This window comes from Ochotona curzoniae, unplaced genomic scaffold, assembly GCF_017591425.1.
Source record: "Ochotona curzoniae isolate NIBS_2020 unplaced genomic scaffold, NIBS_Ocur_1.0 scaffold_2453, whole genome shotgun sequence".
NCBI classification, from domain to species: Eukaryota; Metazoa; Chordata; class Mammalia; order Lagomorpha; family Ochotonidae; genus Ochotona; species Ochotona curzoniae.
Window position 1 is genome coordinate 12,983,675 of NW_024467094.1, and position 26,026 is coordinate 13,009,700.

At 40.5% G+C, this 26,026-nt stretch overlaps 1 protein-coding gene across 1 annotated transcript in view; it reads right to left on the reverse strand.

Moving 5' to 3' along the window:
- Nucleotides 1-26,026, reverse strand: part of EFCAB5 (EF-hand calcium binding domain 5) — a 93,477-nt gene that overhangs the window by 20,861 nt on the left and 46,590 nt on the right. The window contains exons 10-20 of the mRNA XM_041000233.1: nt 21,873-22,028; nt 18,139-18,238; nt 15,535-16,029; nt 14,869-15,294; nt 13,064-13,141; nt 12,841-12,933; nt 10,856-11,070; nt 10,569-10,725; nt 6,261-6,550; nt 2,333-2,502; nt 1,627-1,855 (exon numbers count right to left, since the gene is read on the reverse strand). Coding sequence (XP_040856167.1) covers nt 1,627-1,855; nt 2,333-2,502; nt 6,261-6,550; nt 10,569-10,725; nt 10,856-11,070; nt 12,841-12,933; nt 13,064-13,141; nt 14,869-15,294; nt 15,535-16,029; nt 18,139-18,238; nt 21,873-22,028 — 2,409 coding nt within the window. The remainder of the gene's footprint in view (nt 1-1,626; nt 1,856-2,332; nt 2,503-6,260; nt 6,551-10,568; nt 10,726-10,855; nt 11,071-12,840; nt 12,934-13,063; nt 13,142-14,868; nt 15,295-15,534; nt 16,030-18,138; nt 18,239-21,872; nt 22,029-26,026) is intronic.

Sequence of the window (26,026 nt, forward strand, 5' to 3'; positions counted from 1 at the left end):
ATTTGTGATATGTACTATTAGAGAATCGAAAACATCTTAAACAAGATAAACTTTGAAATGAGGAAAAAAGTTTAGAAACAAAGAACATTGAGCAAATGGTTAGAAGGTGCCCTGAACTGATGCCCATTTTAATGTCTGCATTTATACATGGTTACTCTTGATTGTATCACCAGCACAGGACTTGCTGGGTTCCAAGGTCTGCAACATACTAGATTATGCAGTACTTTCATAGGCGCAGTGAGACCTTGCTTCACAGAGAAGAGATGGGAGCTCCTTAAGTATCCATCTGTAAGCCTGTTGTGAAGAAACTCCAAGAATCACAATTTCTTCAAAATCATGTGCATTTTATATCGTGATTCAAGGTATTAAAGGTATTACACAGCAGTCTTCATGTCCAAGGGACATGATTCATTTTAACATGCTCTCCAGCAAGACAATATATAATTCACTATCTGATTAATTTCATATTCCTCAATTTTCCTTCTTAATATCTTTGTGTGCTTATTATTTCAGATGCAAATGAATCTTATTTTAAAATATTTGTTTATTTTATTTGGAAAGTGGAGCAATAGACTGAGAGAGATAGAGATAGAGAGAAACAGAGAGACAGATTTTCAGTTTGCTGGTGTATTCCCCAGATAGCCATAATAACCAAGGTTGAAGTTGGGTTGGGAGCTAGCAATTCTACCCCTGTCTCTCACATAAGTGGCAGGGACCCACGTACTTGTGCCATCATCTGTTGCCTCCCAGGGTGTGCTAAACCAGGAAGCTAGGATGGAAGTGGAGGCGACACTTCATCCATGCACTCTGATACGGCACATACACATTCCAAGTGGTAGTCTAACCTGTTATGCCACAACATCTGCCCAGAATAAATAGTGTTAAAAAGACACATGAAGAGATTATGTTACTTTCCTCAGCTACCCACTCAGCAAACAGGTGCTAAAAATGAAAAAATAATGGTCAAGAAATCAATAACATAAAAGATCAGAGGTTTACAGGGTACAAATGATATGGGATAGCAAAGTTCTGCTGCCTACCCCAGTCCATTTAGAGGCTTTCATTCTTCATTTATTGCTATTTCCATCTACAAAATTAAATGAAAATGCTTGTGGAAATGGCCTAGCTACTTAATTGTCTCAAGAGGAACTTAATTTTTTTGTGATCTAACTTGAAAACATGACATTGATGAAATATTTGGGCTTTATTCTCTATACTTTATCCTCAAAAATGTTAGCACTGAAATCAATAGCTATGGGGATGCATTCCACATTTAGTACCCTTTGTGGAAATAAATAAGGATTCCTCGGTACCCCTGTTAATAAAGTGCTTTGTAGGTCTTAGTGATCTAGTCAGTGGGTTTATGTTCTACCATATAACTTCTACTCCTATGATCAATGCTATGGGATACACATTAAAAATCTCCCTAGGGAGGATTGTATATGCTACCGAGGTGCTCAATTTTCCCATAAGAGTATTTCTCCAAAGACAGAGAGAAGGAACAGGAGCAAGTAGGATGTCATTGTAAGGATACATAGCTTTAATTCACTTAGTTTCAAGTTTCTCTTTGTGAAAGGTCTAGGAGAGGCCATCCTATCATCAATCTTAGACACTTTTGTAACTTACCTGGTAGAATCTGATCTCATGTGGAAGGAAGATGTTTATTTTGTGAGGATCTCTAAGCGTGTCAACAGCCAAGACCCCAAAGATCCTCATGTGTGCATCCTGAAGAGGCAGTGCCAGGAAGGAGCCGTTATAATCCTCCTTATTGCGAGACTGGTTCCAGAAGAAGATGTTCCCGTGGTGCTGAACTTGGGGGACATGGATTGGCTTCCCTTCATCCACGACTGTAAAGCTGAGGAAAAGCAACAGGAGAATGAGAGAAAGGCACAGCGGGAGGCTTCGGACTAAAGCATGGGGAAAACTAAATCAATTTCTCACCCACAGTTATAGTCGTTATATGTCAGAGAAAGGGATTCAGGTAAGATTGCCAGTTTGGGGAATCTGACTGACTTCAGGGAAAGATTTTAAAAAACAAGTTTAGTTGTAACAGAGAAAACTTACATAAATAGGATACCGGGGACACAATTAACTTACAGAAGCAGGCAGAATTAATCGAGCTGATATTGTGAAGTAGGGCCCTTACGCTGCAAGTCATTGTTATAGAGGGAGCTCTAGAAGTGATCCAGGAAAAGCATCCAGGAGTGGGAACTGTCACCTCTTCTCTTAGAAACATTACTTCCTTGGGTAGCTAGCTAGGATTTTGATGCTAGCAGAAAAGATTTGATTATTTTTTTTAAAAATAAAGTCAACCTCTCCAGGAAGCAATTACCTTATTCCTTTCATGTCCCGGTAGAGTACTTTATTCAGAACAAATGGAGCATCATCTACGGTACAAGCCACATTCCTTAACACAACACTCCCTCTGTGTGGCAGAAGGACGTTTTCTTCTAAGAGGGAAATGTGAGCACTTATCTTCTTATTTCCATGGGTTTCAGCATCCTGTGGCAAAAATGTTTCTGATCATCTATTTGCCAAATAGCCAAAAAACTACCCCACTCACGTTTCCTCTCATGAGTCAATCTGCCTTCACTGGGTCCCTATAGTTTTAGTTCCCTGAATAGATGATGCACATATTAGTCTTCACATGGATGAAAAGGCTGACATCACAGCTAGCCTCTGTGTCAATGAGAAAGAACAGCAAACTCTCAAGTTCATTCAAGTTTGGAGGCACAAAGCTTTGTTCTTTTTGAACATGGACATACTATCTGGGCTTCAGTTAAAAGTACCTGTTTAAGCAGTGGGCATTGTGGCGCAGTGGGAGTCACTTTGGGATGTCTGCATACCAAACTGAAGCATCTTGGAAACGGTTCTGGCTGTGCTTTCAATGCAGCTTCCTTCTAAGGTGCACACCTCAGGACAGCAAATGATGGTTCAAACGCTTGGGTCCCTGCCACCCACGTGGATGGTGTTCCCAGCTCCTAGCTTCAGCCTGGCCTAAGTGTGGCTTTTGCAGGCATTTGATGAGTGAACCAGCAGATGGAAGATCTCATTCTCTCTTCTCTCTTCCCTTTCATCTCTCCCCATCTACTTATCTGTGTGTGTCATTCTGCTTTTCAAGCAAATAAGAATAAACTAATTTAAAAAGTATTATTTGAGAGAGCTGACACAAGAAGATGCTTTCCTTTCACATTTTTTAAATTTAAAACTTTTTCCCATTATTTTTGACAATCTTTACATAGTTAATTATGGCAGAAAGGTTCAAGGGCTACAGGAAAGTGGGTAAGATTATCATTTCTACATTTTTTCCTTTATCTGGGGTAAAAGGGGAGGTAAAGGGTGAAACCCCACCCATCCCAGGTCCCCGATATGGGGCATGCTCCGAGGGTCTTGCTCAAGTGGTTTTGATAGTTCAACAGTCATGAACTGCTGCCAGTCTCGCCATTCCAAGCACGATGAAGTCGCTGAGGAATCCTCTGATTGACATATTCCATCTTAGAGTCTCCATTTGCCCTGTTTTTCACTGCCAGCATATGGCTGGGGTAGTTGATTGATTTGTTCTGTCCTCTGTCTTTTCATGGTTAGGGATCTGAGTCAGGCAGTTTGATTTGGGGGATCCCTAAAGAAACTGTCTGAGGTGAACCCAGAACAGGTTCTTGTGTGTACTTGCAAGTATAGGGCCCGGCATGGTCCATCACCCCAATCAGCTGGTGGTTGTAATTGCTGGGTCGGTTCTGTTTCCAGCCCTTCCTTTCACATTTATCTCTTCATAAACTTTGACGATGTAAATGTGGGAAAAAACAATTTCAAGGATTTCTCACTTTTTAAGGAGATTTATTTATTTAGGTACTTGAAAGGTAGAATGAGAGAGAGAGAGAGAGAGATCTTTTATCCACTGATTCACTTCCTAAGTGGCCACAACAGTGGTCAAAGCTGATGCCAGGAGCCAGCAATTCTATTTGAGTCTTCCACTTGGGTGGCAGAACTCAAGTACTTGAACCACATTTGCTGCTTTCCTAGGCACATCAACAGGGAACTGGATCAGAAGTGGAGTAACTGGGATTCATTCCTGCTTTGCAGCAGAGGATGCAGGCCTCCCTAGCAGTGGCTCATCCTACTGTGCCACAGCATCTGTCCCAGGAATTCTTAACATAGTTTGGGTATTTGATCTGCATCATTTTGGAAAGGATTTTTTGGAGCTTAAGAAAGCAGACTTTCTATAATTACTATTTTTCTAGTCAAAATATGAGAAAATTTTATGTACCTAAAAATTTTTAAATATTAGTAACACTATTACAGAGTGACTTCCAAATGTCTCAGGATAAATTAGTTAAAAATAAAAATTTATTATTAGATTTTGAATTTTTAAAAATTATTTTTATTTTAAAAGTGGAGTTACAGGGAGAGTGCAAGAGATGGAGAAATCTTTCACCTACTGGTGCACTCCCTGAAAGGGCCACAACAGGGAGAACCGAGCCAATCCGAAGCCAGGAGCTTCCTCCATTTCTCCCATGTCAGTGTATAGGCTCAGTGATTTGAGCCATCCTCTGCCGCTCTCCCAGGCCATAAGCAGGGAGCTGGATTGAAAGTGGAACAGCTGGAACTCAAATTGTGCCCAAATAAAATGCTGGTGCTTAGGTGGCCATGGTGCCAGCTCCAAAAGATACAAATTTTGAAGGATAAGATATATTCCTCAATACAAGTGCCAACAAGTTCAGGTCATTTTGTAAGTGGTGATACTGGTTGGTCCATCCTGAAGGTCTTAGGAACTGAACCATGTAAATGCAATTCTTTTTATATTATTAATGTAAGACAGCTGTGTATCTTTTAGACTTTTTTTTTTAAGATTAGGAAATAAAAAAAGAAGTCAGAAACCAGGAGTCGAAGGATTGTATATGTGGATGCCTAGCAATCTGCTCCTGAAATCCTCACCAAATTGCTCTTGCTTGATGAGAGGAATGAGCAGGAACACTGTCATGCTTAAGGACTATCTGACTTACAAAATGTCGGATTTCTGCCATCCTCCCAATCCAAGTTTCACCAAACTGGATGCTGGTTTTTGCTTCAGTTTTAGCAGAGTCAAGTTGCTCTGACAGAGACTCTTTGCAAACTGATGTGCTAGCCTTAGTCCCTCATCACACTAAATCCTGCTCAGACATATTAAAACATAAGTCAGCATAAGTTTATTTTGGTTCAAAAAGAACTTGAAATCCATGTGTGGTTTTTTTCATAATATGAATGTCTATGAAATTTTTAACATACGTTAGCATATATGTTGAAAAAAATAGATGTATATCATATTGGAGACATGGGAGACACTTTCCTTGACATTTCTCTACTCTTTGTATATATCTGAAAGTTTTACTTTTCATGATTTTATTTTCTCCTGCCTTTATTGCTTATTGCTCCATGGGAATGTTTTCTAAGATTATCTTAGTGTGCCACAGATCTCTGGAACAAGTTGGGGTGATATCCCTTTTTCCTCAGTAGTCTTCTGATTCTAATTGCACCATTTCCGACTGCACTAGAAAACGGGATCATTCTGTAGATGATACTGATGCGCAAGGGTTGCTGTTTAGTACACGTTCCCTAGAAGAGTTGGAATCTGTGATATTTGTAGAAGACAACTGTGCTGTTTCTTTCTCAGAGAAATAGCAATCTCTGAGAATGTGGAAAGACTGGTTAGTGCCCCCTCTGTGTCTAGTGTTCTGTGGGACAGGATTCTGCAATAGTCTCAGCTTGCTTCTAGGCAGTGTAGTGAAATACTGTGTGATGCTAGAGTCTACTTGACAATGAATTTATCATTTAAATAGTTCATTTTAAAAGTGACTCTCAAAACATCACTGAAGAGAAACAGAGCTCGAACTTCTAGCACATTTCCTGATACTTTGTCTATTCTAGGCTTATTGGACTGTTAGCAAAAATGAAAGTAGGAATCCCAAGGTACCTACATCTGTCTTCTCTATGTTTATCTCTCTCTCTTTTAAAATATTTTATTTTTATTTGAAAGACAGAGTTACTGAGACACAGTGGGAGAGCAAGAGACTGAGCTCTCCCATCTTCCGGTTCACTCCCCTACTGTTCTTTTTATATCTTGCCAATCAACATGCATTCCAGAGTTTGGGTCATTTGTACTGTTGAAATGAATAAATGAATGACTAAACCATTTGTAATCACGCCTAGTGATTTTTCAAGAGAATTCAGTGTGCTCTGTATTTTCACCCATTGAACATTACTTACTGTCACTTCAGACAACGTACCTGGGTCAAGGCCTTAAAGGTCTCAGTGTACACCGGCTCCAGGGACACGCCACTCATCTCTGCAGCACGCTGGATTTGATGCAGCCACTTCCGTCTGGCACAATTCCTCAGACACTCAATGTGACTCCTCTCTAAAGCGTTCATTAGAAATTCCACAATGCTTTCCAGAACTTGGTCTTCGTTGCCCCTGAGTTCAGACACAACCAATTCTATGTATTTCTGAAATTGTTTTGATGACAACCTTACTTCATGACCAGGATGTGGCTTTGCAAATTGGATGTGTAGTTTAGCTAAAATATATAAACACAAAATTAAGAACTAACCAGAAGTACGAAAGAATTTTCATTCTATTCTTACAAGATGAAGCTCTCCAATCTGCTGTCCTTGAAAAGCCAGGTATATCAAAGGCATTTCTGATTCCAACAGAATAACGCATAGTGACATCCTGTGCCAAACTCAGTGAGACTCTTGTGTCATCTTTTGCTTTTCTCTTTTCCTGTTTTGTTTTAATTTTACTATTCAGCTTTGTGAAACCCCAGGATCTTCTTTGACTTCTGCCTAAATTTTGCTTTCTTTATTCAACGAACCACTTATCTTATCCTGTTACTCTCTGGCAACATACATAATTGACACCCTAAACAAAACGTAGCACAGTTTTATTATCCAGGAAATTCCCTTGGCCTCCTTTCACTCACTTGCCTCTCAAACTACCTCTGTTGTTTTTTTTTTAAATATATTGATTTATTTTTATTGGAAAGGCAGGTTTACAGAGAAAAGGAGATACTGAGAGAGAGAAAGATCTTTGATCCACTGGTTCACTCCCCCAAATAGCTGCAATGACTGGAGCTGAGCCCATCTGAAGCCAGAAGCCAGGAGTTTCTTCTGGGTCTCCTATGTGAGTACAGGGTCCCAAAGCTTTGGGCCATCCTCCACTGCTTTCCCAGGCCGTAAGCAGGGAGCTGGATGGGAAGTGAAACAGCTGGGACATAAACTGGCACCCATATGGGATTCCAGTGCTTAAGATGGACGATTTGAGCCATCACGCCAGACCCTGGCAACATATCTTATAGCCACTGTTTCCCAATCTTACTTTCCTAGTGCCATGCTTGCTTTTGCTACTTTATAAATTCTTAGCCAGTAATTAGTGCTCAATATGCTTATTATTAAATTATCCATTTTAGTAATATATTAATCCTCTCTGCTACAATACTGGCCCCTAATGTCAGTCTTTTTGCTAAAATTATTAGAAAAAAGACATTTTCCGTTTTGCTCTCATTGAACTTGAATGAATGTGAGGATGTGAGACTCATCCTGGTCAGCAAAAGGGGAGCAATGAAGACAAGGAGCTAAATCCTAGAGGAGAGCAGGGCTGAAGCAAAAGCAAGAGAAAGAGCTAGACATCTCTTCCCTGAAGTAATTGTTGGAACTGTTGTGTCTTGAAGCAGTTCTGAACTTCTCTGTTACATGAATGAATAAACTACTTTATTTTTCATTTAACTACTTTTTTTTTTAAACTTCTTGAGCCAAAAGAGTTCTAACTGATACAGTCCTCTGATGAAAAGTAACTTGGGAGTTCTTCCTCTTCTATTTCTTCCCATTATCCTTTCATTCCTTTGCTTTCTAGAACAATTTGGTCCTAAAGCCTTCAAGCAGAACAGACCAATGTGAGTGCCAGTTCTGGCTCAGGGAAACCCAAGTGGCACAGGATTAAAGAGGGCAGGGGAACAGTGTCCTATGGTTTGTAAGCGCCTGAGAAGGGTGAAGAAGTTACCCTTGTGGAAGATCAAACTTCAGTCCATAAGAATGAAGATGGTGGCCCTATAGAGAGATGGTTTAAGTTGGAATGTCAGAGCCCAAGCTAGGTGAGGAGCTTTGCACATCCTGATGCAGTAAATTTTTATCTAGTAAGGCCCAGAGATGCAGGGTTAGCCATTGATTCTTTAGCGTTTTGGGAACTCCACTCCAGAAGGATGCATGAACAGGCCCCCCAGATATCTCATGTTTACATCTTCAATTTGGAGACATCTTGGTTTTCTATTGATTAAATCCCAAAGCTACAGCAAATTACAGAAACTCCCAGTGCCCTCAGAACAGAGCTGTTTCTAAAGGTTCCCAGGACAAGCTGCTAACTGTCCATCAGGACAAGCATGGTGGTGAGGGTGATGAGGATATGGGCATTCCAATGGGCCAGCTTCGCCAATCCTGCTACCTTGCTCGATGTACTTATACACTCCCTCTCCCCATGCTTCCTGTTTGAAAATGTCAGTCAACTTATTCTTTTTATTTTGAGCTTTCACCCAACACACACTTGAAGTTACTAGTTCTGAAATCACACAGCATTCTGGACAAGATTCAACGACTGGGTTTTCAAGTTGCTTGGCACATCTCAACCTTTGGATGCAGGACAGGCAGTGCAAGTGACTGCAGCTGGAGGGAATCCCAACTTTTCTTTCAGAAGCAGTGGCCTTGTCAAGGATCATTGCACATTTTGTCCCAGCTTTCTTTGAAGGTTTTTCAGTATACAGATCTCCTAATATAAAAGGGATGAAAGGGATGTGGGACTCGCAGCCAACAGATCTCACATACTTCTCAGCTCAAGTAGACACAGGCATCCCCAAACTGATACTCCGTGTTGGCTCCTGAGTAGGGGCATACCTGCTGCTCAATGTTATAGGTGCTGCTGACTTGCAGGCTGTCAAGGCCACTCCTGCTGTCATCCAGGTAGGAATGCAGCTCCAACTCAGTCTGGTGTGGCTGCAGGGTGGTCTGACTGCAGTGGCCTGGATTACTTACCATGCTGGAGAAACCTTTTCATTAGCCAGCCAAAAGGCATTTCAGTCTCTAAGTACTAATGCTCTCTTATCATAGACTGTGTGACTGGGTTTTCACAATAGAGGAGGTGAGGACTGTGGAAGCCTCAGGAGACCCCACTGTAGGGGAGGGTTGTCATGGCAATATCTGCCATAGCAAAGGGCCTCAAGTTACAATATCTACAAGGAATCCAATAAGCACAGTAACTCTTCTGATGGTATTTGCAAACAGTAGGCAGATGGTTTGCTGCTTATCAAGCCCTCTGAGGGCTGGCATTGGTAATCTTTCTCAAAACACATCATCCACAAAATATCTGCAAGAGTCTGGAGTCCCAGGAGTGCAAGGCGAGGACCTTAACCACGGCGCCTTCACGCCGGGCCCTTGATATTTCAATAGTTATGAATCGCTACCAATCTTGCCACTCCAAGCACTATGAGGTCGTTGAAGAATCCACTGATTGACATAGTCCATCATAGAGTCTCCGTTTGCCTTGTATTTCGATGCCAACATATAGCTGAGTTGGTTGGTTGGCCTGTTCTGTCTTCTCTCTTTTCTTGGTTAGGGTTCTGAGTCTAGCATTTTGATTGGGAAGATCTCCAAAGAAATTTTGTCTGAGGTGTTCTCAAACCAGATCAGGTTTAGATCTTTTATCCACTTAGATTCGATCTTTGTGTATGGTGAAAGGTATGGGTTTGGTTTCTTATTTCTGCAGGCTATCAAACAATTGTCCCAACAGCATTTATTGAATGGATTGTTGTCTGTTTTCTTGATGAAGATTATTTGACTGTACCTGTGTACCTTCTGTTGCTTCTATTCTACTCCATTATCTTCCTCTCTCTTTGTACCAGTACCAGGCTACAGTTTGGGTTCTTATAACTTGGAGTGAAGGTAGTTAGGCACACAGAAGGAATCTAGCCATATAGACTTAAAGTCTTGGATAAAACATCTTTTTAAAAAATGTATTTATTTGAAAGAGTTACAGAGAGAAAGGGAAAAAGGAGAAGGAGAGACAGAGAGAATGATCTTTCATCTACTGGTTCACTCCCTAAATGGCTGCAACAGAGCTGGGTCAGGCAGAAGCCAGAAGCCAGAAACTTCATCTGGGTTTCCTACATGGATGCAGAGGTCCAGGGACTAGCCTATTTTCCACTTCTTTCCTAGATGCAGAGCATAGAGATGGATTGGAAGTGGAGCAGCTGGGACTGAAACTGGCATCCACAATTGATACTGGCATCGCAGATGGCAGGATATTATGCTACAGTGCCAACCCTGGACAAAGCATTCTACAACATATTTTATTCCTGACTGTGCTGAAAAAAATATATGAGGGTTCTCAATTTTCTCTGTTTTGGTAACATTGTTATTTTTCTATTTTAAAAATTACATTATTACTAGTGAGTATGAAATAATATCTCATGATTTTAGAGTAGGTGATATATTCACTGTTGCATATTATAGTACTGGAAAACCTGAAGCTAAGTTGTATGTTTTATTTACCTTTCTTCATAGATTCTTTTTCCATTCCCTGCTTGTATGTATACAAGAGTTCATCAACTTCCTTCACATTCAGGAAGCCTGAGCCATCACTGTCCCACTTCTGAAAGAGGGCTTCTAGGAGAAGCCCCCGTCGGACTCGGAAAGCATTTTGTCTTACCTAGGATACAAATGGAAAATCAAAGCACAGAGGATATGGTGTTCATCATGCCACTTGGAACTCTGTATTTATTCCAAAAAAGTGTTCAGCACTTTGTGATTTTCTTGTTTCATTGATGAATATTACCCACCTGTTCTAAAGCACTCATTTTCTCTTCTTTCCTCTCAACGTAGCCCCTCTTAAAAAATGAGGCAAGGGTCTCGCTGACATTCAAGGAGGTATCCTCACCGACAAATGTCTCCAGGAGTTGCACAAACTGGAGCAGGTTGAAGGAAACTGCATTGAAGGCACTCCTACCTTTTACTTCCTTGTGAGACTGAATATTTCTTACAATTGAGTGTAGGTCTGTGAGGCAGGAAACAAATATCAAGCAGTTAAGTCAACAATTCTCTCAAATCCTAGGGAAAATAAATGAGTGCCTATCATAATAGTCAGCTGCTATTTTTGCATATCAGGAATGTTTGCTCCTTTTCTTCTTTGGGAAAACTTCTCCAATGTCAATTCAGACAAATGAGGTTATATTAAGCCTTCCCACCCTTTAGCCATGTGTGACCATGTGATACAGGCCTGGCCAACAATTCATATACAACAACAATGCTAACTACTATGGGTCAATGGAAATTAGTTCTAAAGGAACCATTAGGAAAGAGTCATCCTTGGTGTACTCTGATTGCTGAACTAGCAGGATGTAAACAGAAATGTTCTTGTGGACATTTTTGCCACAATATCGAGAACAGGGATGAAAGATAGACAGTATCTTGAAGCCAAGTTTGAGCTCCTGCGTCCAGTTTTTTAATGAAGCCAGCTACACTCTGGACTTTCCAGTAAATACTACCGCAATACCTTTCCATCAAGAGTGTGGACTTATATGCTCATCTTAAGATTCAATGGCATATCATGAAGTTGTATTTCATATATTCATATTTCATAAAATGTCTAGTCAGTGCCTTAGGTTTTATTTATTTACTCATTTGCTTTAAAAGATTTGTTATTTATTTCTATTGAAAAGTTAGATATACAGAGAGAAGGAGTGACAGAGAGGAAGATCTTCTGTCTGCTCATTCACTCTCCACATGGCTGCAATGGCTGGAGCTGAGCCCATCTGAAGCCAGGAACCTGGAGCCTTTTCCAGGTCTCCTCTGCAGGTTCAAGGTTCCAAGGCTTTAGGTCATATTCAACTACTTTTCCAGGCCACAAGCAGGAAACTGGATGGGAAATGGGGCCACCAGGATTAAATTGGTGCCCATATGGGATCCTGGCAAGTGCTAGGCGAGGACTTGAGCCACTAGGCTACTGTGCTGGGCCCAGTTTGATTTATTCATTGATTCATACATCATGCCCTTATGCTTTCTATATGAAACTTGATATGATTTAAAATGATCATCCGTGCAAGTTTTAAAAATGATAAACAATATTAAATAAAGATTAGAAAGACAAATACAAGGTAGTAGGCCACAAGAGTCTGACCAATGCCATACTTTTTCACCAGAATAGAAAGTTTGTTACCTCGTCCGGTCTTAAAATGATCACAGATAGCAAGCGATAATTCTTCATCGAATTATTGTTACTCATAGAATTTCAGTAAAACTTGGGCAATTTTTAGAATAATCATTAAGTACACGGTTTATCCAAAAGCCAAAAATTCCCACTTACTCTGTTGAATAGGTATTTCTTCACAAGTTTCAAAAACAATAGTTATATTTGTATGGGCATACAAGGAAGAAGAATAAATGGAATGATTTCTGTTGAATTCTATTTAATATCTGTTTCCTTTTGTGTTTTGGAATCAGATATGTAAGGATTATATGCTGAAAGCACTTGAAGAGCTACATGATGGCTAAAAAATGTATACTAATGCTGTATGTTTGAAAGCAGGTCATTCATCAATAGTATATGCCACCATCAATAGTATACTATCACCAGAAATATCCATCTATGTTTGCTCATTCTGTCGCTGAATCTATGTACAGATCCGTCAGCTCTTGGGGACAACTAATGGGGCACACTGTCCGGGTGTGTCTTAGGGAAAGCCAGTCTTTATCGTGGAGTCCATGGCAAATTAAGTCCATCTATTGATCATCAGCTATATTTCCTAGTTTTGTTGTTAATATGTACCTGTGAACCTCGAGTTGCCATAGATTATATTTGCCTGTTCCTCATCTTCAAATTTGACATACTTCATTCCCCAGTTACACGTCAAAAATTCACCTGTAAAATACACATTCCAAAAGCACGATTAGGTTAACTTCATTTTCACAGTGATTTTGTTCTAGGATATTAAATAAAAGAATCTAATTAATTGAAAACTTGAAATTAAAGGGATTAAATGAGGAGTTACCTGACCAGAGCTTTCCTTCTATTTTTGGGGATTTAGGTTCACAGGATTTGTCTTTCTGACTTTCCTTTCTTGCAGTTCCTAAGATGTGTAAAAGAAAATCCCTGTGAATTGAACATTATGTATTCTACTAGATGGTCTAACAAGTGAGAAATGCTTTGAATATAAAACACAAAAAACTTAAATGCTTTCTCATGCTGTGTCACAACAAAACGCATTATGCTATTTAATAACTTTAATTTTTCTTAAAGATCTCTTTTAATTTTATTGGAAAGTCAGATATACACAGAGGAGAAGAGACGGAGAGGAAGATCTTCCGTCAGATGATTCACTCCCCAAACGGCCACAACGGCTGGAGTTGAGCCGATCTGAAGCCAGTAGCCTGAAACCTCTTCCAGGTCTCCCATGTGGGTGCAGGGTCCCAAGGCCTTGGGCCGTCCTTGACTGCTTTCCCAGGCCTCAAGCAGGGAGCTGAATGGGGGCCATTGGGATTAGAAGCGGTGCCCCTAATGGGAGCCCGATCTGCTAAGCTACCATGCTGGGCCCTTAACTTTAATTTTTAAGAGAAGTTCTGGATCCAAAGTTATTTGTCATATCTCAATACAACCATGCAAAATGAGGGATAAATTTCCCCTTCTCCTTTTTAGTTAGATACAAATTTAGGTATGCCTAAACTTTGACCAATGATCTATAAGTAAATGTTTTAAATGCAAGATGCTTTCTGTGTTAAGTATGTCTTTCAGAGATTCTCCTAGAATATAGTTATAACAGAAAAGCCAAGATCAGTTTTAAAGTTGAAATAGAATTTTAAGATGTGCTTTCTAAGATCAGACAATTAGGGTCTGGCACAGTGGCTTAAGCAGCTGAAGTCCTCGCCTTGAACGCGCCAGGATCCCTTATGGGTGCCAATTCTAATCATGGCTGCCCTGCTTCCCATCCAACTCCCTGCTTGTGGCCTGGGAAAGCAGTCGAGGACGGCCCAAAGCCTTGGGACCCTCACCTGCGTGGGAGACCTGGAAGAGGCTCTGGGCTCCTGGCTTCAGATCGGTGTAGCACCGGCCATTGCAGTCACTTGGGGAGTGAATCATTGGATGAAAGATCTTTCTGTCTCTCCTCCTTTCTGTATATATCTGACATTGCAATAAAAATAAATAAATCTTTTTAAAAACCAGATACTTAAAACAAAAGGGGTTCTTCTGTCATTTCAGATATCCTATCACAACACTTTTGTAAGGCCAACATGGTGGCTTAACAGACTTTTGCTTTGCCTGCAAGTGGCAGCATCCCATACATATGCTGGTTTGCATTCTGGCTTCTTCACTTCTAAGTCAGCTTCCTGGTTATGACCTGGGAAGGTAGCTGAGGACAGCTCAATTCTTTGGGCTCCTGTACCCACATGGGAGAGCCAGGAGAAGATCTTGATTCATGATTTCAGATCAACTCAGCTCTGTCCATTGTGGCCATTTAGGGTGTGAACCCACAGATGGAAGATTTCTCTCTCTCCTCTCTGTAACTCCATCTTTCAAGTAAAAATAAAATAAAAACTACTTCTATATGCAGCATTACTATATCTTTTCCTTGCAAATGGAATTTAATACAAAAGGATTTCTAGGTAAGTTGACATGGAGACATTGGTTCGGATTTAATTAATTGTTCAAGCTAGACTCGTGTTGAATAGCAACATGTGTCTAAGGTAGACATGATCCTATAGGCTAGACAAGATTTTAATTTAAGTGAGCATTTCTGAAAAGATTCTAAAACCACAGCACAAAACAGGAACTGATATTGCAAGAGACCTGCATGGCTACCTGAAATAGGATCTTTTCTACTTGATGTTGGAACTTGTTCTTGCATTTCAGACCTCACAGGTATGTAGTTTTCATATGATTGCTCCAAAGAACGCTTTTCCTGTAAAGGGATTTCAATGCGCACAGATGGAATGGTTGCCTTAGATTTTGTACTTTCTTTTATGTTAGTTCCTTTTCTTGGTTGTGAAGTTGGGTTTATGTCCTGTTGTTCTTCTGGAGTTGCTTCTCTGAAGGGTCCTTCCTCTGATTCTTTGTGTGATCCTTGTATTACTGATTCTGCGTGTAGTTCAGGTTCCGAAAGCGCTTCTCTTTGTGATCCTTGTTCCTCTGTCGACCCTTCATGTTGAACTTGCCCTGATATTGATTCTATTTGGGACTCTGATTCTGCAGTTGACTTTCTCCGGGACCCTGCTGTTGCAATTGATGCTCTGCGGGATCCTGGTTCTACAGCTGATGCTCTGCGGGATCCTGGTTCTACAGCTGATGCTCTGCGGGATCCTGGTTCTGTTGTTGGCATTCTTAACTGTGCTTGTTCTCCAATGGACTCTCTCTGGGACCCTGGTTCTGGACTTGATCCTCTGTGTGGCTCTGGTTCTACCACTGACTCTCCGTGGTACCCTGGTTCTTCAACTGACACTTTATCTGGTTCTAGTTCTACTGAGGAACCTCTGTGTGATCCTTGCTCTGCAGCCAAGGGTCTGTCTGGTGTTTGTCCTGCTATTGACCCTTTGTGTAGTTCTTGTTCTATATTAGACTCTCTGTGTGGGTCTTGTTCTATTAACTCTATGCTTGATCCTTTTTCTGGAGTTGACGCTGAATAGATTCCTTCTTCTGTTGCTGATTCCCCGTACAGTTCTGGTTCTGTAGTTGGATCTCTGCTTTGTTCTTCAGTTGAGATTCTATGTGATCCTTCTTCAGCAGTTGTTCCTTTCTGCTGTTCTGGTGGGTTGGACGACGGGGCTGATTCTACCTGTTCATTGGGCGTATGCTTCTCTTCTGAATTTTCTAACAATTTACTTTGGCTTTTGCTGTCATTTCTTTCAGAAAGTGATGCATTCATCTCTAAGAGCACTTTGTCGAAATCTTCATAAATGTGCTTCTGATTATCCATGTCTCCCCAGAACTCAGGCAGGACTATCTCTTCAAATTCAATGAATGGCCCTAAAACAGAAAGCAGAACATTTACCCAAGCAAATGATGATAAAATACAGAATCAGAGCTATTAAAGGAGTATAAAAACTACTTTTCAGTGATTAGAGCTCATTCTTCTCTAAAGGCATGGCTTTTCAAATGAACGTGTTTCTTTCTCTATGCCTTGGCTTACATGGCCAAGACAAATAGAATTTATTTTTCCACCTTTGTTTCTCTCACAATGAACTGAGCACAGGAGTGGGGGAAAGGACACACCTTACATTTCCAATGTCTTTTCAGTATAAAAGTAAGACCAAATCAAGACCCATGACAATCTTCAATTCATGTTGTTTTTAAAAGGCTCACTTTTTTTCTATTTCTCTTTCCCTCTCTTTCTTATTCATTACTTAACTACTTTCCTCTTAAACTTGTGCAGACAGCTGCTTCAGAATTCTAAGGAAATACAAGATAGGATTCACCAGAATCCCACTCTTAAAAAAGCAACAACAGGAGCGGGCCTCTGGCACACTAATCCTGAGGTTGCTGCTTGGGATGCCTTCATCCCAGATCCGAGTCCCTGAGCTTGCATCCCAGTTCTTTTTATAAAAAGATTTAAAACTTATTATTATTATTAACAAATTCAGTATAGTTTGTAGATATAATTCTAAGAATATAATGATATTCTCTTCCTTCCTCCCTCCCCACCACCTTTCTTTTTCTTTCTTTTTCAGTTACATAATTTAAAATTTACATTACAGTAAACAGGCTTAACATCTCACCGGAAAAGAAGTATAACAAGTAAAAAACAAAAAGACCCTTGTTTTAGTGGAAATATAGACAATGGCTATATACAATAATTGAATGAAAATATGAACATTTTACCCACATACAGTAAATTTTGAGATCATCACAAATTACTATAACCATAATAGTATAACATTCTTTTTCTGCCCAGAGATTTATTTACTTGACTTGACAGAGTTACAAAGACTTTCTCCATTTTCTCACCAGTATTTGACTCTGTCTGTGTTTTGGATTTTAGCCATTTAGATGGGAGCAAGCTGATATCTCGTTCTGGGTTTGATTTGCATTTCCCCGATGGCCATCTGTATTTTTTGAGATCCTTTGCCCATCTGTTATCCATGTTGGTTGTTTCTCAGTATTAAGGTTTTCTAAGTTGCTAAATCCCCACCTTATAAGCCTGGGATCCCATATGGGCATCAGTTTGTATCCTGACTGTTCTGCTTCCCAACCAGCTCCCTGCTTGTGGCCTGGGAAAGCAGTAGAGGATGGACCAAAGTCTTTGGGACCCTGCACCTGCATGGGAGACCCAGAGGAAGCTTCTGGCTTCAGATCTGCTCAGTTCTGGCCATTGTGGCCACTTTGGGAGTGAACCAATGGACAGAAGATCTTTCTCTCTGTCTCTCCTTCTCTCTATAAATCTGACTTTCCAATAAAAAGTAATACATCTTTTTTTTTTAAGAAGGAAATAATTTTCTTATATATCTTAATATTCTAGGTTGGCATTGAGAGTGGAATTACCATTACCAAGTTAATTTCCAGAAAGAAACATTGCATGACTTCACATGTGGATTCTGAAAACAAAAAAAATAACTGATCTTGTACAATGCTGGGCACCAGAGACTGGGGAAGGACTTGGTGGGGGAGAGTTGAGGGAAAGTTGATTAATGTGTACTTGGCTATATAGCTGGGTAAGAGTAAGAAGTCTGGGGTTCTTGCACAGTAGGGTGACTTGAGATAATGGTAATGTAATGTACATTTCTTATATCTCTAATGTAATATACAATTCTTATATCTGTAAATATTTTTTTTAGTTATAAAATCAAAACAAAAGCAAAAGTTTCAAAACATACTGATTATTATCAAAGCGCTTCCACTCAAATGATTTTAAAACTGAGCTCTGATACGACAATTTTGAGTACTGTACTTCAGTGAAAAATGGATCTAGTTTTGACAAACAGTGATTTTGTGGGAAATGAATAACTAGCTAACAGCTACAGACATCACGCTGTAAGGGAGATGATAGATGGAAGGATTCCTTGGCAGTAGAATGATTTTGCATTACCCCATCAGTGTACTCTGTCACTCCAATTTGGACATACTCTGAGTGGCACTTACATTGTCTTGGGTTTCGGAGTAAACTCCTAAGCATCCGTGGACTTTGGTCATAGAACATTTCCAGCAAGGTCAGTGTTCTCTGCCGATCCAAAATTCCTACCTAAGCAAACAATCTGTAATTAGTTATTGCAGGGGACTTTTATGACTTTTATATAGAAGAAATTAGAAAAGTGGTCCTCTTGTCTTTAGGCTTATACTTCATTCTGTCTCATGTCAAAATGCCTTAAACATAGATGTTTACTAAATATTTGTTGTTATTGATTTATTCGTTGCTAAACTAAATGTACAATGTCCAATTCTTATCTAACCTGACCTGTCACCTGAAACAATTCTTTTCTGAATTATTTTTTAAACCTTTTTTTTTTACACTGATTTTAAAGTATCCTTTCTAACTTTATTTTTAAAGATTTATTTATTGTTATTTGAAAGGCAGATTTACAGAGAGGAGAGACAGAGACAAAGATCTTCCATCTGGTGGGTCACTTCCCAAATGCCTACAACTGCTGGAGCTGAGCCAATCCAGAGCCAGGAGTCAAGAACTTCTTCTGGATCTGCCACATGGCTGTAGGGTCCCAAGCACTTGGGCCATTTTCCACTGCCTTCTCATGCCATAAACAGGGAGGCAGATCAGAAGTGGAGCAGCTGGGACACAAACTGGTGCCCACATGGGATGCTGGCACCAGAGGTGTAACCTACTATGTATGCACCAGCTCCAAATAATTTTTTGAACTATTATGAGGAAAAATTTAATTACAGAGAAAGCAAAAAATGATAAAACTCAAATATATGTTCCTAATACTCAGAAATGACTATTAACATTTGTGTATATACTTTAAAAAATAACTGATGATTCACTCATAAAATTGCTTTTATTTAATCAACATTGAGCTTCAGGCATAAGAAAGCTTTTATTCTTTTAACCTGTTATATGCTACTAAATAATATAAACACATTACATTAAAATATATATTTATTTTAAATAGTAACAGAGGGCCTGGTGCAGCAGCTCAACTGGCTAAACCTCTCCCTTGAAAGCACTGGGATTCCATATGGGTGCCAGTTTGTGTCCTGGCTGCTCCACTTCCCATCCAGCTCCCTGTTTGTGGCCTGGGAAAGCAGTGGAGGATGGCCCAAAACCTTGGGACCCGGCATCTACATGGGAGACCCATAAGAGGCTCCTGGCTTCAGATTGACTCAGCTCTGGTCATTGTGGCCATTTGGGGAGTGAACCAGCAGATGGAAGATCCTCTCTGTCTCTCCTTCTCTCTCTTTTAAATCTGCCCTTCCTAATATATATATTTTTTCTATAATATATACTTTATGTAATACATACACTTTATATAATACATATACTTTATGTAATATATACTTTTATATTATATAAACTTTATATTATAAATACTTTTATATTATATATATATCTATATATACTTTTTTTTAAAGATTTATTTTTATTATTTTTTCATTGGAAAGGCGGATATACAGAGAGGAGAGACAGAGAGGAAGATCTTCCATCCGATGATTCACTCCCCAAGTGAGCGCAACGGCCGATGCCATGCCGATCCAAAGCCAGGAGCCTCTTCCGGGTCTCCCACGTGGGTGCAGGGTCCCAAAGCTTTGGGCCGTCCTCGACTGCTTTCCCGGGCCACAGGCAGGGAGCTGGAAGGGAAGCGGGGCTGCTGGGATTAGAACCGGCGCCCATATGGGATCCCGGGCGTGCAAGGCGAGGACCTTAACCACTTGCGCCACCGTGCCGGGCCCTATATATACTTTTTAAAAAGTGACAGAGAAGGAAAGAGAAGAAGATGGGGGTAGAATAAAGGGAGGGAGGGAAGGAGAGAACCTTCCATCCCCCTCATTTATTCCCCAGATGGCTACCATAGCCTGAGTTGGGCCAGGGCGAAGTCAGGAGACTGAAATTCTATGCAGGTTTCCCACATGGATGGCAGGGACCCTAACGTTTTGGACTTCTGCTGCTGCTTTCCCAAGGCACATTAGCAGGAAGCTGGATCAGAAACAACAACCAGAACACAAACTAGCCATCTAATATGGGATGCTGGCACCATAAGCTACTCAGCTCAGTGTGCTGTAATATCAGTTCCCATAATCTATTTTACATTGCTCCAGTGATGGACATTTATACTCTGTGTGGCATTGTGATCTCAAAATAATGCTACATTGGACATCCTTATATACATCATATATATCTGCAACATTTCTCTAACTAAATGAAATTACTGGATATTATAATATGATTATCTTAATAGATACAGAGAAAGCATTTGATAAAATACAACTCTTTTCGTGATAAAAACCTCAAGAAAATTGGCAAATGAAACATTCCACAACACAATCAAGGCAATATATGTAAACCCAGAGCCAGCATCATATTGAATGGGGAAAAGTTGGAAACATTACTACTAAGATCTAGAACCAGACAAGGATGTCCATTTTCACCATTGATATTCAATACAGTTATGAAAGTTTTAGCCAGAGCCATCAGAAACGAAAAAGAAATCAAGTGATTACATGATTCTATATATTGGGGAATCAAATGATTCATCACAGACTATTAGAACTCATAAGAGACTTCAGTAAATTTGTAGCACATAAAATCAACACACAACAATCTATAGCCTTTGTGTATATAAACGCAGACTCAGTGAGATTCTGATCCAAATACCAAAGATAGTCTTCTCAGAACTAGAAAAAAATACTAAAATTCATATGGAAACACAAGAGACCCTGAAGAGTTAAAGCAATATTAAACAACACAAAGTTGGAGGCATCACAACAGATTTCAAGACATACTAAATGGCAGTTATAAACAAAACAGCCTGGTACTGTGACAAAAATAGACCTGAAGACCAATGGAACAGAATAGAAATCCCAGAAATGAATCCACACATCTACGACCAACTAATTTTTGACCAACAAGCTAAAAGCTATGTCTGGAGAAAATAGTCTCCAATAAAACATGCTACCAAAACTAAATCTACACATGTGGAAATATGAAACAAGACCTCTACATCTGATACAAAAATTAGCTTGAATGGATCAAGGATTTAGTTCTACAACCTCATACTCTAACATTACTGGAGAAAAACATCAGAGAAACTCTGTAAGATACTGACATAGGCAAAGACTTCTTGAAAAAGGCCCCAAATGCACAGACAATAAAACTAAAACCAAGCAAATGTGATTACAGCAAGTTATTGCAATGACCCCTGCTTCTTTATTTTTAAAGACTCCAGAGGCCAGCTCTGGGGTATGGCAGGATAAGCTGCCACCTGCAGGGGCAGCAGCCAGTATCACATATGGTCACTAGTTCAAGTCCCAGCTTCTCCACTTTTCAACTCCTTGTTAATGTGCCTGGTGAAACATAAGATGATTCAAGTGTTTGGGGCCCTAACATCCAGGTGGGAGAGCTGAGTGAAGTTTCTAGCTCTAGTCAAGTTTCTAGTTTCTAGCGAAGTCTTCTGGCTTTAGCATGGACCAGCCCTGGCTATTGTAGGAGTAAACTAGTATCACTATGATTGAGTTTGCCATTTGTTTTTTACAGTAGCTTGAGAAAGCACATGACAGTAGGTGCTGCTGAATTTAACTAAAAAGGTGGATTCTATTTTGTATGTCATTTCTCCACCTGCTGAAATCCATTCTCTTTGAGAGTCAGTGCAGCAGTGATTCATTACAACACATTTTATGAGAGCAATGCTCCAAGAGTCTTGACCTACCTTCCCTCGATCGCAGTAAAGGAAGAGTTCTGCAAATATCTGTCTCCGCATGTCGGCTTTTATGACCTCTCTGAATTCATCTGCACAGTGGCAAAGGTGTTTAAGGAGTTCTTCAAACATTTCACTTTTAAAGTCTGCAATGTGTGAGGAGATGTACTATAGAAAAAAAAAAAGAAAAGATGATAAATAATTAACTTAAAACTGTGTACTTTATTTTGCATTTTCCCAATAATTCAGGCCAGGTGCATGCATTAAATGGTCTACAAAATGTTTCTACATCATCTGCTTAGTATTTTAAGTATTTTCATGCTGGTACTGCTCTATAGGCTGTGCTGTAGAGAGATGTGACCAATGCAGACCCCTTATATATTTTTTTAAAGGTTTATTTTATTTTTTATTAGAAAGGTGGATATACACAGAGGAGAGACAGAGAGGAAGATCTTCCGTCCGATGATTCGTTCCCCAAGTGAGCGCAACGGTTGATGCTATGCCTCCAATCTCCTTTTTTCTTCCTGTGTCTGGGGAAAGTGGAGAGAAAGGTGAGAGGGCCGCTCCTAGCGCTCCAACTGCATCAGTACCTGGGAATGGGTGATGGCCACCAGATGTCATCCCAGGTCCTAGTTGTGGAGCATGTTCTGAGGGTACTGCTTAAGTGGTTTCGATAATTCTGAGATGTTGCTGGTGTCATTGCTCCAAGGTTGAGGAAATCTTTCCAAGACCCATTTGCTGACATAGTCCACTTAGTGTCCTGTTTTGCCCAGATACTTGCTGTCAAAGCTTGATTGGGAGAGTTGTCCAATTTGTTCTGCCTTCCATGGTACTATATGTATTCTGCTGACCCCAAAGAAGTGTTTGTCATGTTTCATGAGCATCTGGGTATATCATGCACTGCACAGGCCTTAGGTTCTGACACATGCACTCCATGATCCTGTGATTCTCCCCATGGTTAGAATTCTGAGACCAGTGATCCAGTTGGAGGGTCCCCAAAGAAATCTCACCAGAGGTGACCCCCAACCTGACTCCTGTGTATGCCAGTCCATGCGAGATCCAGCTCAGTCCATTGTCCACATCAATCTACACACATAGTGGTGGTGGTAGTCACCTAGTTAGTTCTGTCTCCAGCCTCATCTCATATGTAAACCAATGGATGCTGCAGCACAGCTAAACTCTATCCATCACCTACTTGGCCCTCACACACACCAGCAGGAACTGTAACCTAGTCAGAGAGACCCCCAATAATCCCTAACAGGTCTGCCCCCAGCCCCAGTTCTGCACATGCCAGATTGTGCAGCAAGACTGGTCCAGTGCCCTGCATTCCATTTGGCTTTTGTACACATCAATGGGTGTTGGAGCCTAGCTCAGCCCAACCTATCCTGCTGGCCAGACCACACTCTTGCTGGCAGGTGCCACTGCTTGTCCAGCTAGCCCTGCCCCCAGTCCTGGTTCTCATGCTCACAAACAAAGATTATTGCGCTTAGTTAAATAAGCCAAACCCCCAAAATGTAAATATCACATTTTCTATGATTTGTTGTAGTTTATAGAGTACAAAAATATACTGATCACAGGTGAAACTGATGCCATCTCAATTGATTATTGTTCATAGCCATTATCTACATTTCTGTTGAATACTGTTCTTTTTCTTTTTAGTTGTTTGATTTTTTAATGTAACTAGAGCTTAAACCTTGGGCTATAAAGTAAATTAAAAATATGTTATCTCCAAAGCTAATACAAAATGGAATAAAGGAAAGAAAAGCATTAAGAAGGTAGGAATAAAGAGACACTATATTCTTAGAACTCTATGAATTACAGTAAATCTATTCTCTTTATATTAAAAATGTAAATTAAAAAAAAAGACAAAAATATTAACTTTGCTCTGGGTCTTTCCAGGGGATTAAAAAAATAAATGAAAGAAATGAAGACCTAAAGTGGTAAAACATGCCTTTTGAAGAAAGAGAGACAATTGTGGGAAAGTAACTAAATTATGCAGAAGCTTAAGGAAGATAAGATTTTTAAAAAACAAGGTCTGTTTGTACAGAATTCTCCGGGCCAAGAATCCCAGGTGTAGAATGCTTGCTGTTTCCTGGTACAGAGAGGATATCTTTCACATGGCAATTTAGTATCCTATTTTGAGGAAGGAAAGAAAGACTACAATACTTTTTCTGCATTTGCTGTTTCTCAGGGGCCTTTAAAGTAATTTTAGTGCCAGGTATGACATACTCTGCTACCCTGAAAATGCAAATGTGAGAATTATGAGGTGGCCATAGTCCTCTTCCAGCCATGAATGCTAAGAGTTCATCCACAGAGAGACAGATGAAACAGCATAGAGAAACACACTTGAAGTTTTTCTCTTCCTGGAGTCCTTGAATTTATGTGCATTTCATCTTAAGCTACACCAGGTCAAGTTGGTTCTTAGTGCTTGTAACTTATGTGTAATCAACATGTTTTATTTCTTAAAAATCCAATTTAATAATCTGTTACTAAAGAATAATAATTTTTTTCATTAACACATAATTTCTGAAATTGACATTTCATTTTCTTACCAATATCAACTAGGTAAATTTAGAATATATTATGTAAGAGATATGCTAGGATTGAATCCATGTGAAAGACTCATAAGTTATTATTCAACTGGCACACAACTTTATAAAGAATAAAATTTACAGCAGAACCAAAGAGCTTTTCCGAATACTGAATTCCCTACCTGCCTCAACAACCTAATCGTCAGTCTTTTTGGTAGAAATTTGAGCACAGTTAAGTTCTTTTCTGCCTCCCATAAAGCAGAATAGTAGTGTAAGATGTCATCCTTTTTTGGGGGGAAATGCAAAAGATAAGGAGAGAGGCCATATACAGTTTCCCAACCACTCTGGTACCCAGGGATGGAGAATGGCCACCCGATAGCAACCCAGAGTCCCAGTGGTTCGGGCCATACTCCAAGAGTTCTACCCAATTGGTTTTGATAGTTCTGAAATGCTGTCAATCTTGCCGATCTCATTTGCTAACATAGTACTCCTTAGAGTCTTCATTTCCCCAGACATTTTCTGTCAGTGCTTGGCTGGAGTCATTGACCAATTTTTTCTGCCCTCCTTCCTCTGCTATGGTACCAGATGTCCTCTGCAGGCCCCAATGGACTGCCATGTCCTCTATGTGCATCTGAGCATGCTGTCTACTGTTCTGTCTTAGCCACTGAGTTCTGACACATGTACTCCATGGTCAGACTGTAGATCCTGCAATTCTCCCCATGGTTGGAGTTCTGCATCCTGCGATTCAAAAAACCTCATCTGAAGTGATTCCAGATCTGACTCTTGGTTGTGCTTGCCAATACATCACCCACATCAGCCTACGCACACACTGGTAGTTGGAATTGCTGGGTTAGTTTTGTCTCTAGTCCTATTTCTTATGTAAACCAATGGGTGCTGTGGCCCAGCCCAACCCTGCCAACTACATACTTGGTCCTCATGTACACCAATAGGAACTGCAGCCTAATCAGAGTGTCTCCCAAGCACTCCCACTAGGTTTGCCCCGAGCCCTGGTTCCCGTGCTTGCTAGTATGTACAGCAGACTGGTCCAGTCTGTCCCACATCTCATTCAGTTCTCGTACATGTCAATGGGCATTGGAGCCTGGTTCAACCCAACCAACTCCACTATCCAGCCCAAACTCATGCTAGCAAGTGCCACTGCCTGTGTAGCCAGGTCCTCCCCAGTCCCATGGGAGGGCTCACCAGTGGGAATTGGAGCCCATGAGAGAGGTGTCCAGTTTCCCCACTGGGCTCACTCCCACTTCTGGATCTTGCACTCTCCAGGCAGTTCTGCAGTCTAGCTTGACAGGATTTGCCCCCAGTCCCAACACTTGCTAGCTAATGCTGGAGTAAAGTCCAGCCAACCTGCTCTTATTCTGGTCTATGCCTGCACCAATAGATACAGTCAAGTTAGTCCAGCCTGGCTCTCCCCCTAACCCAGTTCACATGCAGGCCAACAGGTATTATAGCCCTGCCCGATCTGGTTTGCCCCTGGTCCCAGTTCTCATACTCACCAATGGGAGTAGTGGCCCAGCAGGGGAACCCCCTGCAGCCCCTCCTATTGGGCTCACACCCCGCCTACCTCAGATCTCACGTGTGCTTATGGGTGCTGTGGCCCAGTCTGGCATGGCTGACCTC